Here is a 15,885-nt window from a genome sequence, read left to right as displayed (position 1 = left end):
AACGACTTGAGAATTACAGCTTGGAGGAAAGTAAAAACAGTCATCTATGTAGATTGCGCCATCAGAGTCTGGTTATTGCAGCCGCAAACATTCATTGCACGTTTCAAAGTTTTTCTGCCTAAATAGACTGTGACTTGTATGCTGCCAAAAGACCGCCTCCGAAGATAGCCGTATCGACATACTTTCTTTCTCTCTCAATACAGCAAACTTATCAGTGAAATAGGTCTTGCTTTTGCGCGACTCGTTTAATGTTTCCCCATGCGAATATTGTAACTAGAACCAACTACATTTACCGAAAACCGTACTTCTTGTTTTTGAACATCTCTTATTCTTGTAATAAATATTAACCTGGCTCATCATCATATTGTTTGATTATTGGAAGAAAATACCCAGAGCGAGACGGTTTTCTAAGGAAAGAGCAAAGCAGGAAACAGTTTGGGCAAGCTTAGGGTTTGTTGGCGAGTTCAAGATATTTATCGCACAGTAGAAAGATATATGTCACGAACTGTACATTGGTGACCTGTTTTTCAACCGCGTGCACTCAAGCGTCTTTTTGCCGATGAGATTTGCCAGAAGAGCCTGGATGTCATTGTAGTTACAGCCACATAAAAGACAAAAAGGACCTGTTGTTACTAACGTTATGGTGGCGACTTTGAAAGAGTAGTGCTTAGCTGTACCGAGCGAGACTGGACGCCGTGTCTGCCCACTGGCTCAGAAACTTGTCGTCACACGATCAAGTGCGGTCGACCAGCAGAACTTCCGCTATTGCCGGTGCCAGAATGTCTGAGATACCTCCAGGAAGCGTAAAAAAGAGGCTTTCTGGAGCTGGCGAGGCGTGTCGCGGTTTGCGGCCAGGTAATGACGGAAAATCAGTACTGGCCCAGCGCTATTACCTAGGGAAACAACCACTTCAACCAGAAATACGTTTTCAGCATGAAGATCGCGCACTTCTAAAATCAAGGTGTTCATTTGAGCAGCCATGCATTCAAGCCAGTGAGCCACCTCTACGGTAAACATCAGCGACATCAGACGCCATGACAGACAATCGATTTGCGGACGGCGTGTCGCTGTCAACAACGATGCTCGCTGGTGTGGAATTTGGCCGCTTCACGCAGATTACGTACATCTATCTGCCTACATCATTACCTTGTACTTCTCTGCTTGTATGTCAAGATATTCGCAGTGTAATCGCTGTCTGCAAGAAGCAGACAGTAAAAAATTCTGCCATCGCTGAATTGGCAGAGAGCAGCTGGCACGCACCTTCACCTCACCCACCATTGTCACAGATGTCAAATGCAGCCCGAAGCAAATGGCCAATTTCAATCAATCGATTGATTGGTTGATTGACTGCTTGATTCATTCATTGATGATTGCCGCCTCCCAAGTGAACGTTTGTGCTATGACAAACTGCGTAGTGAAGGACTCTGGGCTAATTTTGAACACCTACGATTTACGTGCAACTTAACCTACGTACGCGAGCGTCTTGCATCGCGGCCGCAGCGGCGTGAATTAGACCTGCGACTCGTGCTCAGTACTAGAACGCCATAGTCGTTGTATCATCGTGGAGGATAGCTCAGCAATTTCGGTCAAGAAAACAAAGACGTGCTTTTAATGAGTTAAGTGCGTTACTTCTCTCTACACATAATACTTTTTACCAAAACATATTTAGTGTATAATGGAAGTCTAAAAGTTGTCTTCTTCATCATCAGGGCAGAGGTCCTTGCGGTACACAGGAACTGCGACACCACAGATGGCGGCGAAGTGGTCTATGCAATGACGAGGTACGTTGTCTTCCATCTCCTTAGGGACGTAGAGGAAACATTCTGTAAGATCAAGCATAAACAAAACGCATAAAACCCTCCATTCAACAATGGAGGATTTGAGTCTGGCCACTATGCAAATGCCGTAGTTTCAGGGATATTATTCTTATCTGAGTTTTTCTGTGTATTTTGTAGACTAATGTACTAGTTATTTCATCTTAGGGATTCTAGTTTATATTAATGGTCTCATCATGGTAACAGCATAAACACTAAATAAAAAATAGATTAGGATTCACACTGTATAAAAGAGTAAATTGTCCACCCATAGAGAAAAAAGAAGTTTAAATGACCATCGATAGCAGCGGAAAGGATCATAGGCTCTAGAATCCACTCAGAATGCACAAGGCTGAGCATTATTTGTACAGGTATATCCCATACATTTTAGGCCAGTCATTGGCACAGACAGTGATTCGAAATTAGTTGTACTTACTAATTGAATTTAAGAAACGATAAATAAATGACAATAAAAATGGATGAGAAAACAACTTGCCGCAGATGGGGAACGATCCCACGTCTTCGCATTACGTGTGCGATGCTCTAACGAATTGAGCATGCCGCGGCGCCATATCCCCATGCGCTTCCTTGGATATTTATGTGCTGCTACTAGAAAGAACCTTGGGAGTGCTAGCCGGCGCCACCGCTCACAAACCTTGGTGGCGTTAGTTGAACATCCTTGCTACTGCAGGCGTCACTAGCACGTGATCTTTCTGGGTGAGGGCAACCCGTCAATCAACTCGCACATGCTAACTAAAGGTATCATTGTTGCCGTATTCGAGGCCCTCGTTATGTAAAAACGAGAAGGAAAGGGGTTAAGCGAGGGGCCCAATGTTTAATAACCATATCATAAGAAGCCAACAAAGGCACCAAGGGCAACGTAGGGCGAATTACTTCCACTTACTAATCGAATTAAATAATTGATAAGAATGTGGCTTTCTTTTAGGTATGCAAGTGAATGAAGTTTGACTTGTTTGTTGAACAGCCGAAACTATCAGATGCAGGGCCTAATTCCTTCGTCTTGCTTTGTCCCCGCCTTTATCACTTTTAGTACAATGATACTTTCTTTCGAATGGCCAGAGAAACGCTAGTACAATGCCCTGTGTGTGTATTTAGATCAAGGACAGAAGTTTCAGCTGCAAAGTACGATCACACAGTGGCCACGTTGCTCTGTTTGATGATTGGTTGAAAAAGTGGCCGCGTCATAGTTCTTACAACGCTTGCTGGTGGCGACAACCTTTACAAAAAAACTGGATCGAAACTGCGGAACAATCGTTTAACTTGAGGAACCTAAGTACAGCAAGGCATAAGTCCCAGCCTTGTAGTGGCTTAAGATCGCGTTAGCTCTATCCCTCATTACACGGTTTACAAAATTCTTGTACGAGTTAGCATAACACCTGAGAGCACCTTCTAATTTTCTTTCTTTCACGGTGCTTCATGGTGCTATGTTCGAAACATACACTATGAACAATTTAAGCGTGTTTGTGCATTTCAATTTCGAGCAACTTAAAAGCCATAACTGTCTATTCCCCAGCAGTTTTCTACAGGTCAGTGTTCGAGCACGTCATTTGTTCACATTATAGGCTTTAGATTGTAAGCTGCTGCTTCCAACACCTCGCTTTCAGGTGGTCAAGCGCACCTTACCATACGATCTCCTTTTTCCTTATTATGCTAGATGATTTCTTCACCGCAAGAATGATAGGATAACGCCGCACAGCTCGAGCGTAGAAGAGCAAGGAGAAGCGACGCGAGGTTTTTGGGGTGATCGGCTGTTTCATACTGTCCCATGTCTTGTCGATACTTTTCATTGTAAAGAAATTATTTCTATATCCATAAAAGTTGATGGAAATTCTGGGTACTAGACTCTGTGGACAATCCAATCCTACAAGACATTCGAAGAAGCAGAGGCCTGGCCAGACAACCGCCAGAGCCAGTAAGAATGGCGGACGTCCAAGCAGGCCCATCAACGAGCACCGCCGAAGAGGGCCCCGATCAATCTGCCACAAATAAAGGCGACCTAGGCAAAGGGCTCCGAAACAACGCATATTTTCAGTTAAACGGATGGCAAGGATGACCGGCTGCGGCACTGTGATGTACGCCGCCCTCGTAACTGGTGGATTACGTCAGCGTAGTTTGTGAACGTTGCATTTTTTACGAGAAGATCACCCTTTCAAAGCGATCATTGATAGACCTCATAACCGTCGTGTTTTGTCGTCATGCCGTCTTTATATCGGCGTACATAGGTGAGCTATATATACGAGAAAACCCACGTAGCATGCAGCTTTCCTTCATAAGCAGGATGTAATTTATTTATGTGACAAGTAAGAAGCACATGCTAGAGGGATCAATGTCGGAGTGCCAAGCCGCTTCTCTTGGCCTTTCGCGAAAATTGAGCTCTTGTTTGTTCAAATAGGACCAAGCAGGATGAGGTCATTTGGCCTGCAAGGAGAACCTATTTTAAAACGCCGCTGTTGCGTCGGAAGTATTGGGAAGTAAATAACGAAAGCATTCCGCCATCCTTACATTTCTATAAAAGAACTCTACTATTTACATTTATGATATTGACACATGAACATATTTATAATTTTTCTTGAGACTGCATTTCACCCCCTAACTAAAATGTTAACGCTCAGCGCCAGACGCGCTTGCATTCTTCGGAACTAGCTCGAATGTTGTCGTTGAATCTCTCTGTTGTATGTGCTAGCTCCAAACTTTTAAAATCAGCTTGTACGTGCTAGAATACTCATGTAGTTCTTTGTGGAAGGCACGCAGGCACCAGCCATTAACCTGGAAGCTTTGACGAGTCATGTATAAAAGCTCATGCATTTTATACGCATATCAGCTTTTCGACGATTGCCGACTTTTGTCGTCGCTATCTTTGTTATAGGCTGTTACCTGTTTTTTTAGTCACAGGTTCGTCCAACAAAATGCAGACTCGTGAGTGACAGTTTAGTGCTGTATTCTTCGTCAATACAACATGATATATGGTGGAGTGGCTCTTGCGTTCCTGTACCGGATTCCGCCGTCAAACCCACATCCCGAAGAACTTGTGGGTGAAAAAAAATCAGAGAGACACTGGTGCCTGGCGCCCACAAATTATATCGTTTAGTCGAGCCCGCTAAATCAGGCGGAAGCCTGATTCCGCCGATTCCACTGCTCGCGTACTGTCAGCGTGTTGGCCGGGGCGCCATTTTCTTTTGTGACCGCACCAGTGTGGGACGTAGTAGTGCGCTGCAGGGCACCCCTTCTAGCGAGGAAACCGTGAGCTGGACGAATGGCGAAGCGCCGATGGCGGTGGTGTGAAATGGAAGCGGCGAGTAGGAGGGGCCTGGTGGGGAAAGAATGTGACAGCAGAAGTGGCTAAAGCGTCATTGTTCAAGTAGGCAGGCTTCAGACTGTCGACGGAAACCGTATCTCCACGGCCGTTGATGACCTAAAGAAAGTGATAAGGGGCACGCTTGAGTACTCTGAACGGGCGAGCATACGGGGACCGGAATGCAAGATGCATAGTGCCGTGACACACAACGACATGCGTGCAGTTCTCAACGCCACGGTTGACGTATACAGGCTGGGAGGAACTATTTATCGGGGGGGGGGGGGGAGACGACGACGATGACGCAACGCATCAGGGTGCGTAGACGGTAGGCGTAGTAGGAAACAACGGCAGGTACGGTGAGCGAGTCGTCGAAGAATTCGCCAGGGACACGTGGAGTGGTGCCACACGTAAGCTCGGCGGCTCTGGCAGAAGAGTCACTGCGAAGAGCAGTGTGGATGTCAAGCATAACTAAAGGAAGGCGCAATATCTATGCTAAAAGAAAAGTCGAAGCCATGAGGGAAGCCTTCAGTTGGCGGTAAAAACATTCGGTGACACCAATGGATATCGTGTAGCAAAATGTAGCCTTAATGTGATTGACGCCGAGTAGCCGAGATAGATTGCCGAGCGATGTTCACTCGAATTGATAAGTCGTAATGGTGGAAGGAACACTGTAGCGGAAAATCGCGACTATGATGAGTGCTTGAGCTGTCCATTCCGCCGTTATGTTCAGGAGGTGTATCACTACCGGCCATCTGGTGAGCCTGTCCATGCAATTTTTCAGGAGCGCTATAACGTAAAGCTATTCCAAACTTTTCTTTTCCAATTCTGGAACCAACACCCGGAAATTGGTCAAAATCTTTTTGGGCCATTCCCACTTCGCGTGTCTGCCATGCGCCGCCACGAAAACCGCCACAGCTCCAAATTTGGCATGGCTTGTACACCCTTATTATGCATGACTCGATGAAAGAAAACAAAATTATTGTTGCTGATTCAGCGCCTTCTCGCCATGAACCCTCTGCTATTGGTCAAACAGTTTCAGGCAGCAACCACTTCACCTGTCGGTCACTCGACGTCAAAAAACCCGCTAAAACTGATTGCGTCAAAGTGACGTGCACGCGTTGGAGACGCAGTAATATGCCGAAGAGAATTGTTTTTTTCAGAATAGCTGGAAAACTGTCCTGTTCTGAAAGGATTAGATGATGGCTGCCGCAGATTGCTCAGACACTGGCTACTCGCACCAGCCGGAGAGCATGTGTTTACTTGCGCACAACAAAGCTATTTGCGGGGCAGTATAACATTATGAAGCCCTTTCGGCACGTAGACAACACTGCTCTGCCATCTCTTCTTTCAATCCCCTGCAAGCTAAATAATAGAAAGCGGACCGAGCGAAGACGCCGGCACCGTCCCACCTTCATCCAGTTATCTATATTCAGTGCACTGGCTCGGCACCATACAAACCATCTTCACTTGAGCTTGATTCTCGGCCCTTGTAAGTGAATTAGATAAGAAAAACCACTCAATGTAGGCAATCTTATTCCTTTTGAAAGCCATGAAAAGTGACCTCCTATGAACGAGAAGAGCATTTGATTTGGCTGTTTAGGAAACGCTGCGGGTCACTGCCCAATGCTTAAGTCGGTGGTTGCGCAAATATCACTTGAGCTGATTGAAATAGAGATATATTGGAATAGTTCTACTTTATAGGGCCGCAGGTAGCCATCGATCCCGCAGGGAGGAAGGGGGCCTACAATATCGACGTTCAGATGACTGTAGCAGGCGTCAGAGAACGGGAATGTGCCAAGAAAAGTGGCAGTGTGGCGATGCACTTTAGACTGTTGGCAGTTGAGGCACGTGCGCGACCAGCGATGAACGTCCACGTTGATATTGCGCCACACATGGAGAGAAGTAACGAGTCGTAATGTTGCGTGAATGTCAGAATGAGCCGAAAAATTACCAGCTCCAAAGACGACCCGGCGGTATGGGCGAGGCACGTAAGGACGTTCAGGTCCGGCCGACATATCACAAATGAAGGGCACGTAGTAGTGAGGAACCAACATATCTTCGATCACCAGGCAGGCACCGCTTGTGCGAAGCAGCTGGAGCTCGGCGTCGACACTCTGCCTCGCAGCCATGGCCGTGAAGTCGATGACTGATCGCTGACGTGAAGCATGTTGCTGATGTATTCAGAAACGTAGGCGAGCAATCTGATTTCGCGGGGCCAACAGGAGGTGCTGCTGGATACTAGTGCAGAAGTCAGTGGTTCATGGTCCATAAAGACATGGAAGGAGCACCCTTAAGAATACGTGCAAAATCCTTTCCAATCAGATAGATCACGAGCATCTCTCAGTCGCACCTGCTGTAGCGGCATTCAGGAGGCGCAAACTTATTGAAATATAAAGCGACGCGCTCCCAAGAAACAGCAACGGAACCCTGCAAGACTGCGTCAACCATGGCAGATGTTGGGGCCTCGCATTTGGGTGAACGAGGAGCATTCCGCTGGAAATGCTTTCTTTTATGCCTCTACACGCGCAGCAAGTGGTGTCGTTCCAGGCTACTGAAGTATTGGCGTTTTGAGGCCCTAGAGAAAGTCGTGGAGAGGCTGCAGTATATTGGCGCAGCGAAGAATGAAGCGGCCGTAGCCGTTGACGAGGCCAAGAAATTCGCCCAGTTGTGTAGTGGTGGATAGCAGAGAAAACTTTCAGATGGCTTAGACACTAGTCGGGAGTGGGCGAATGCCTTGTGGGTTCACTCGATGGCGGAGGAAATCCAACCCCGTAGCATATAACTCGCTCTTCACACCGCGAACGACACGATGAAACGTGCTAAGTCTTGCGAGCAATTGATGTAGATGAAGTATATGATCTTCGACGGTGGTGCTGTAGACAAGGATGTCGTCAAGATAGGCAAAGCAGCATGACAAGCTACGTAATACCTGGTCAACAAAACGCTGAAAGGCATGCACCGTACTACGAAGATCGAATGGCATGCGCAGATATTCAGACCGGCCTAAGGCTGTTATAATGGCGGTCTCCGGTATATCTGAGGGTTCCACAGGAACCTAGTGGTAGGTTCTCACGAGGTCGACCTTGCTAAAGATGGTGCAGCCGTGAGTGCCAACGTAAAATCTGTATTGTGAGGTATTTTGTACCAGTCCGGGGCATTTGTCTTGTTGAGAGCACGGTAATCACCGCAGCAGCACCAGTCACAAGTCTTCTTGGGCACCATATGGGGTCGCGAGGCAGATGGACTGGAGGAGCGACGAATAAAGTCAAGGTCAAGCACATGTTCGAACTCATTTTTGGTGACAGCGAGATGATCCGACATGAAGCAACGAGCCGGAGCAAAGGCGGGCGGGCCAGTAGTGACGATATGATGTGTCACGCTGTGAGCGACCGAGGACTGAATGAAGGGGAGCCGGAAGATGTCCACAAACTCGACAAGGACAGCTGCGCAAGGTTCACGAACGGCCATGCGCGCCTGTAGAAGCCGGAGTAGTGGAGCGTGACAGGAAACGCCTTGGACGCTTAAGCTAGTGTCGGATTCAAAAATGCAGATATGTCGGTTGTTCGCGACGAGCTTGCGCTGCCAAAGAAAGTGGGCTCCCATGATGGGCTGATGCACGGCCACCATGAAAAAGATCGAGTGAGAGGTACGTCATAGGCCTGTATTAAGAGCCACCGACTTTTGGCCGTGTGTCCTGATGGGCGATCTGTTGACCACCCTGAGAGGAGGCGAATCGGGAGGATGGCGGCGTTCAGCCATCGTAGGAGAAAGGAAACAAATCTCGGCTCCACTGTAGCGAGATAGGGGACTTTGGTGATATGGTCAGTGACCTGAAAAAGGCGACTGGATCTGGGGCCGTGAACAGCTGCCGCCATCAGTGTTCGCCCCAACCGTTTCCCGCATAGGAGCCGGGCTGGCGGCACTGTTTTGTGTGAGATCCATAGCGATGGTGGTGCGCGCAAAGCGAAGCGACAAGAGTGGAACGGCGTCCAGAATGACCGGGGCTGGGGCGGCGAGGCCCTAACACATATCATGGTTGGCGTATTCGGATGAAAGCGACCTCAGCTGTGATTCGCGCTACTTGGCGTGCTGGCTCTTCGCTATCTTTGAGGAGACGCGCGTAGATGTCGCCACCTGTTGCGCAGTGGGAAGGAGGGTCAGGAGGGCGTTGAACTGTGGCACCGGAGGGAAAACCGACATCCATAATCTTGTCGGCCAACAGAGCCAGATTCCTACATGAAGGATGAAGACGCAGTAAGAGCCACCTGCATCTGCGGCAGAAGTCACGGCAGGTAATGTTCCCGGAGAAGTGCACTGTTGGTTGAAGGAGCCAGGTCTCCAGCCAAACCTTGCATGCGACGCAATAAGTCGGTAGGTTTGTGGTCGCCTAGCTCCTACATTGTAATAAATTGCAGTAATGGCTGCCGCTCCGTTTCGGTGGTGCGCTGGATGAGCGTCGCCTTAAGGTGGTCATAGGGGCAGTCGACGGATGGGGAGCGTAGAATATCGCGAACAATTGTACCAGTAGAAGGTGGAAGCACTCCGACGACTTGGTCGAACATAGTCAAGTGCGAACAGAGGCGTGGCGACGAAACAAGGATTCCATGGTAAGGAACCGAATTTTCGAGTCCATCGACCAGAACTCCGGCAGCTTGAAAGCGGAGACCTCGAATCGAGGGGTAGTGGTATTGACTACATTACTTGATAGGGAGAATCCGAGTCCATGGCCGACTGGTTAGAAGGCGGACTGCGAACACAGCGTTGCTCGAGCTCCTTGCGGCGGTAGGCTCAGAGAAGCGGCTGAGGCACCGGGAGCTGAGAGTGATGAAGCGAAGTCCGGAGTCACCAATTTGTGCGTGAAGAAAAACCTGACCGACACTGGTGCCTGGTGTCCACAAGTTATATTTTAGCCAAGCCCGCTCAATCAGGCGGAATCCTGATTCCGCCGATTCTACCGCTCGACACCGTGAACGTGCAGGGCGTATTCTCGTCGTTTTTTGTGACCAGACCATTGCGGCACGTATTAGTGCGCTAGAAACTTACCATCGTCGCCCCTGACCATCCAGCCGGTCGCAGGCTTGAAAACCTGCCCGCGTCGTGTTGACTTCTACGTGAAAATACCAGGACGCTCGTGGTCAAGTGAACTATGACTCCGACTGACCGAGCATCACCTGCAGCCATCTTACTGCAACAACCCCAGGCATCACCTCTCTTTCACTGAGCTTCATCGAACCACGCGAAATCTGGCTCGGGAAATTTGAAAGGGTTTCAGCCTCCAGAAATTGCAACTATGAAGACAAGCTGCACCATGTGTAATTTATTTTGAGGACACTGCGGAGACACATTTCGAGAACGGCGAGTCCACATTTACAACATGCGATCTGTTTCCGCAGAAACTTCCTTAGTACCTTTGCGTGCGTTGTCGGAAAAAAAAGGACCGAAGTTCTACTGGACACCAGATTGCATCTACGTACCGAGAACGTTGCCATCTTTAAAGAACAGATTACCCGTCTTTTCCACCACGCCGACCCGGAAAGGTTCGAGGAAAAGAAGGTCTGCATACACAGACTTGGTGTGAAGGAAAAAAAAATTCAGCGGAATTATGCGGAGCTCAACCTGCAGCAATGAGCTGCGCATCCGGCACCCGCTGTGAAGTCCCTCCTCCACGCCCATGCCGAGGAGCGATAAAGCCACAGTTCCCATCCACCACCACCAGATCCTGCCCTTCCGCCTGTCAGGCCACTCGATGCCACGAGGAAGACAGATTTGTGGCGCGCTTCTGACCACCGCCAGCTCGGCCCATCACTGCGGAGAAACTAGCCTGCCTACCGCCGATGCCCAAACCACAACTTGTGACTTTGAGGTTTTACCGTGAAAGCGCAGACTACGCCGACACTACTGTGTGGAGCCCTCAACGTCCGTCCCATTCGCGGTCACCAGGCCACTACGTTTCGCCGCAGCGCCCACACTTCACTGGTACAATCTGGCGCCGGTGAGTTACATCGTATCAGGAAAACTAAAAGATGCAACCAATTGACCTGCGGCTGCTGTTTGTAGAAATGTCCAAGATCCTCCGCAGCCGACAACGACTCGTCAACATCCAACTGGACGACGTACCAACGTCACAGCACTATTAAGAAGCCTCGAAGCCAACACTACACCGCCAGCAGAAAACTTGACGACGAGATGGCTCAACAATAGGACAGGGTTATGAAGCAATGATCCTACGTCGTGACCTAACCCTAAGGCTATACGGGGAACAAGCGTTCTCGATGTGCTAGCAAGCAGTCATCACTATTCGAGTAGAACTTGTTGCTGGGCGGGTTGGTTGGGATCTAAAGAATACATTGTTGCGCCAAAAAAGGAAAATTAAGACTTGTTCATTCTCCCTGCCCTGCTGTAAAAATAAAATCAGTTGAAGTTCAGCGCTCAATCTGTCGTTTCGTACTCTTCCTTCCCAAGTGTTTATTTTCCTTTTTTGGCACAACAATGTATTCTTTAGTCATCACTATAGTGGACACAATAACCGACTACTCCATCGTGAGTGGATCCTTCGCCGCCTAGCTAAAGTCAAGACTGCATCGAACGGACCCCAAATCCGGACACCTGGAGGACACCTGATAACACCAACTGGAATCTACATGGCTAGGAAAACAGCGCGTAAACTAACTTACCCTGCAACGTTTGTTATCTTGTCAAACTACCCACACGATGTAAACTTCGGCATGCACTTGCTAAGCCAAGACAAGGCAGTTATCGACACACGATACAAGTCAATGACGCTGTACATGAACCAAGCGACACCATATAATAGTATTCTGACTTCCCTAGCCGTGAATGTGCTCTATGATCATATCACTATCCCACCTCACACCAGCATAGGAATTTGTATCGGAACAGAAGACATGCGTGACCTTTAAGGCATCGTTGAGGGTGACCAACAACAACTGCGCCACAACAAAATCGGCGTCGCGAGGGGGATGAAGGAATTGCGCGCAAGAAAAGCGGAGGCTATAATGAGAAATTTGACATAAAGTTAGGCGCCTTAACAAAGCCAGGAAGAATGCTTGCATAGAAGTTACAGCAGCCCGAGATACGTTCGTTATTTAGGATTCAGATAATTCAGCCGTGACAGTTCTTGTTAGTCAACCAGACCTTGGTATTATTCCTAGTTTTCCAAGGCATAAGCACGCACAGCTAAACGGTCTCTTCCTGCAATACGAGGACTGCTTCTTATCATCGTCAAGGATTCGACACACACCATATGCTAAGCTTTTGGAAATTCCCGAGGAATTCGGCCGACAACGATAGAACCTTTACCTAGTCTCGACGCGAGAACGCGAAGCTATAAGACAAGTCGACGAAACTCTTCACGACGACATCTTCAAGCTATCGGAACGCCCGTAGGCGTCTCCTGTAGTCTTAGTGAAGGAAATGAATCAACCGCTGCTTCTCTGCGTCGATTACGGTCACCGGAACAAAGTCAAGAAAAAGGAAGTATACGACTCCCACGGGTAGACGACGCGTTGGTCCGTCTCTGCGGGCAAAGTGATTTTCGTCGATGCTTCTCAAGACGGTCTGCTTGCAAATTTAATTAAACGATAGCTGTAGAGGGAAGGCAGCAATTATCACGCCGGACTGTATTAATTTAAGGTTATGCAGGCACATACCGAGGATTTTGTTTCAGGGTGGGGGGGAACTCAACCCAAGGTAACTTTTCTATACAAAAGAGCTAGGGAGGGTGCCTTTACTAGTAGAAATATCATTAACTCGCACCATTCGCCATAAAGACGCGGAAACGCGCAAACGAGAAGTGAAATAGGGTATATCTCACGGGTGGGCCTGCGAGATACACCTCTCCTTTACTTGGCAAACAAGGAACCGCATCAAATGGACTCGCGCACGAAAAAAGCGCATGAAGAACAATGCCAAGAACAAATAAACAAGCGAAAGCGTAAAATAAACATTTCTATAGTACAATTCAACTTAAAAAAAAACAGAAGTTAGCAATCAAGGCACAGGGCCCTCCGGGGTTGTGTTAGTCAATGACACAGGCAAACAAAAGCATGCTCATGCGGCCTTTTCAATATGGCGTCGTACTTGATAGCCCCGGAACGTACGCTATTCTTGAACGGTATTTTCATTGGTGGAAGCAATGATGTGTGCAACAGACAAGGACAAAGTGTGCGGAGTCTGTGCATTTCGCTACTGAAAAGTCTGCGGTACGGTTTCATTTCACTGTTGAGCCGGTTTTACTCATGAAACTTCACTGCCAACTGAAGTGAAGCTTGACAATTAATAGCTTTTTTTGTTTAAAAAAACAGTTATATATCAAATCATATTATTTATGCTCAATAAAGAATTAAGCTTTCGCCATTACACTATAATAGGCGAGGGCAAACATATAAAATTACGCTCTAATAATAATTTTTTTTTGTCGTTACCGCCTTATTTAGGAAACAGGAAAAGCTTGAATTACCAATTATTTGCAGCCTCGAGGCGGAAAAGTGGCTGGTCGTTATGAGGCTGTGGGCGGGGCTTCACTGCAGCCTGAAGTAGTATCCGGCTATTATAGTGTTTTTTTAATTAGCTCTGGAGTATTTATAGAGAAATATATTTTTGCGGAACAATAAGTTTTTGGAAACCTCGTTAGTGCTCTACCAAGTGCCAAAACCGATTCATATTGTTATTTGGTAAGTTTCTTAACGATGCGTGGCTGCCAGTCCAATACAACCGCGTAGAGCACAAGACACTCCGGTTCTAGACGTACTGCGCCCACCGCGAAAGGTTAGAAAAACACCCGCATAAACAAAGCAGAGAAGTGAATAGGTCAGGCGGTTCGACTGATAACTCTAGAAGCGTCGTGCAAAACACACGGAATTGTTCACCACTTCCGGCGGCGTTTTCTCCACTTCCTTATTTTAAAAAAATCTGTTGATCCATAAATATTTTCATAAACCATTTTTAAATTTATTATCTTTGCTTTTCCTTCCTGATCGACTGTTGCCTTGGCTCTTTCCCTTAGTAGATCACTTAATTTCTGAACTCCTTGGAACTCCTCTTTCCAGTTGCCAATTTTGCACGATAAGTGGTGTACAATTAGAGAAAAACCAGAGGGCGTAACTGGTGGCAGTCATATTGCTTATGAATTTAAGGGTTATTGCAGTGTTTGAAGATGAACGCTGTTTCGACCTATTTTATTTTCCAGCTTATCTAACCCATATCTGAGGTACATGGTCCCGGAGATCTGCCAGCTTTGCGGCGAGCCGTCACTCGGAGAAATAATGAAAATCCAATTGGCGTTTTCTCCGGCCGCAACTCGTTTCACGAGCCTACAGGCCAGCTGATTAAGAACTCAATTGCTTTCTTGGTCCATGGATGAGTCTAAACCGAGAAGGTTGGAATAACGAAGCAACAGCGATGCGAATGACCGTTGAATAGCTGGTGACAACTGAACGCATTTCGAATTGATTGCGCGCGCACCGAATCTATGAAAAAAGTGGTCTTCACATCCCAAGAGATGCCGATAACTACCGCCCTCCAAAAGGAGTGAAAAAGGCAGCAAAATGTTGACCGCTGAACAACTCTCAACTATCAAGATTGATGTAGCTGCGCTTTAGGAATTTGTGAGGAGCGGTGGCGTGGGCAGGGAGGGGGAGGGGGGCTGGGCCGCTTCACTTGGGGGGGCGGGGGGCTCCAATGACCCCCCCCCCCTTGGGTATGTGCCTAACGTTACTCCGTTTCGTCTTAGTTCGGCACCTGCAACCTTCCGTCATGAAATGGACAGATTGCCTGGTTTCAACTGGCAGACCTATCAAATCTACGTTGATAACGTCGTCGTCATTGCTTCAAATTTCGACGATCACTTTAACTGCCTTGCAACAGTACTACAGGCAATCATAAATCTGACCTGGCCCACACAGTGGACAAGTGCTGCTTCGTTTACCCATTAACTCTGTTCCTGCACTACGTCACCAGCAAATAAGAGCTGCATTGCAAACATTCCGCAGCCCATCAACAAGAAGTCACTGCGCAGGTTTCTTAGTCTCTGCACCTACTATAGGCGCTTTGTCAAAAGGTTTCTCACATTGCCTCGCCTATGGCTCTTCTCACTAAATCCGATGTCGAATATAAGGGGGAACATCGCAAGTGGAGGCATTGAGAAATAAAATGATTTCTGCAGTGACGACCAGTACTCGCCAACTTCGACGAAGACGCCAATACCGAAATCCGCACTGACGCAAGCAGAGAAGGTCTCGGCGCTGTCCTAATCAAGAAGAAACACGCACTTTAAAGGGGCATATCTTACGCTATTTAGTCGCTGTCGAAAGCTGAAGCCAAGTATCTAATGACAGAAAATGAATGGCTCGCCGTAATTTCGGCTACCGCCAAATGTCGCCCTTAGTAATAGGCAGGCCGTTAAAATTCGTACGCCGCCATCATGCTCCGTGTTGGCTACCCCATTTAGAAGACCCTCAGAATTCCAAGCATGGTGTAGCGTCCGATTGCAAGACTTTGACATCGCCGTGATATAAAAGCCCGGGCGAAAACACTCTGATATCTACTGCCTCTTCCGCGCTCATACTGACCCACTACCGCAATTCGACCAGGACAACGACACGTTGATAGGGACAATAAGTACCGACGACTTCGCAGAACACCAGCGGGCTGACCCAGAGCTAAGAAGCCTTGTCGACTTCAAGGAAGTGAACACGTACGTTGTCCCGAGACTACCAATGACACACGACACCATGG

The 15,885-nt window shown here is 47.8% G+C and overlaps 1 protein-coding gene across 2 annotated transcripts in view; it reads right to left on the bottom strand.

Annotated features, from left to right (window-relative positions):
• Window positions 1-1,586: 1,586 nt before the first annotated feature.
• The window catches only part of LOC142588997 (uncharacterized), a 131,602-nt gene continuing 117,303 nt past the window's right edge, over window positions 1,587-15,885 (bottom strand). For both annotated transcript variants that reach the window (XM_075700790.1, XM_075700791.1), the window contains one exon: window positions 1,587-1,823. In XM_075700790.1, coding sequence (XP_075556905.1) covers window positions 1,684-1,823 — 140 coding nt within the window. In that variant the 3' untranslated portion in view covers window positions 1,587-1,683. The remainder of the gene's footprint in view (window positions 1,824-15,885) is intronic.

The sequence above is a fragment of the Dermacentor variabilis genome, chromosome 7, assembly GCF_050947875.1.
Source record: "Dermacentor variabilis isolate Ectoservices chromosome 7, ASM5094787v1, whole genome shotgun sequence".
Classification (NCBI taxonomy): Eukaryota; Metazoa; Arthropoda; class Arachnida; order Ixodida; family Ixodidae; genus Dermacentor; species Dermacentor variabilis.
This window is presented reverse-complemented; position numbering and strand designations above follow the sequence as displayed.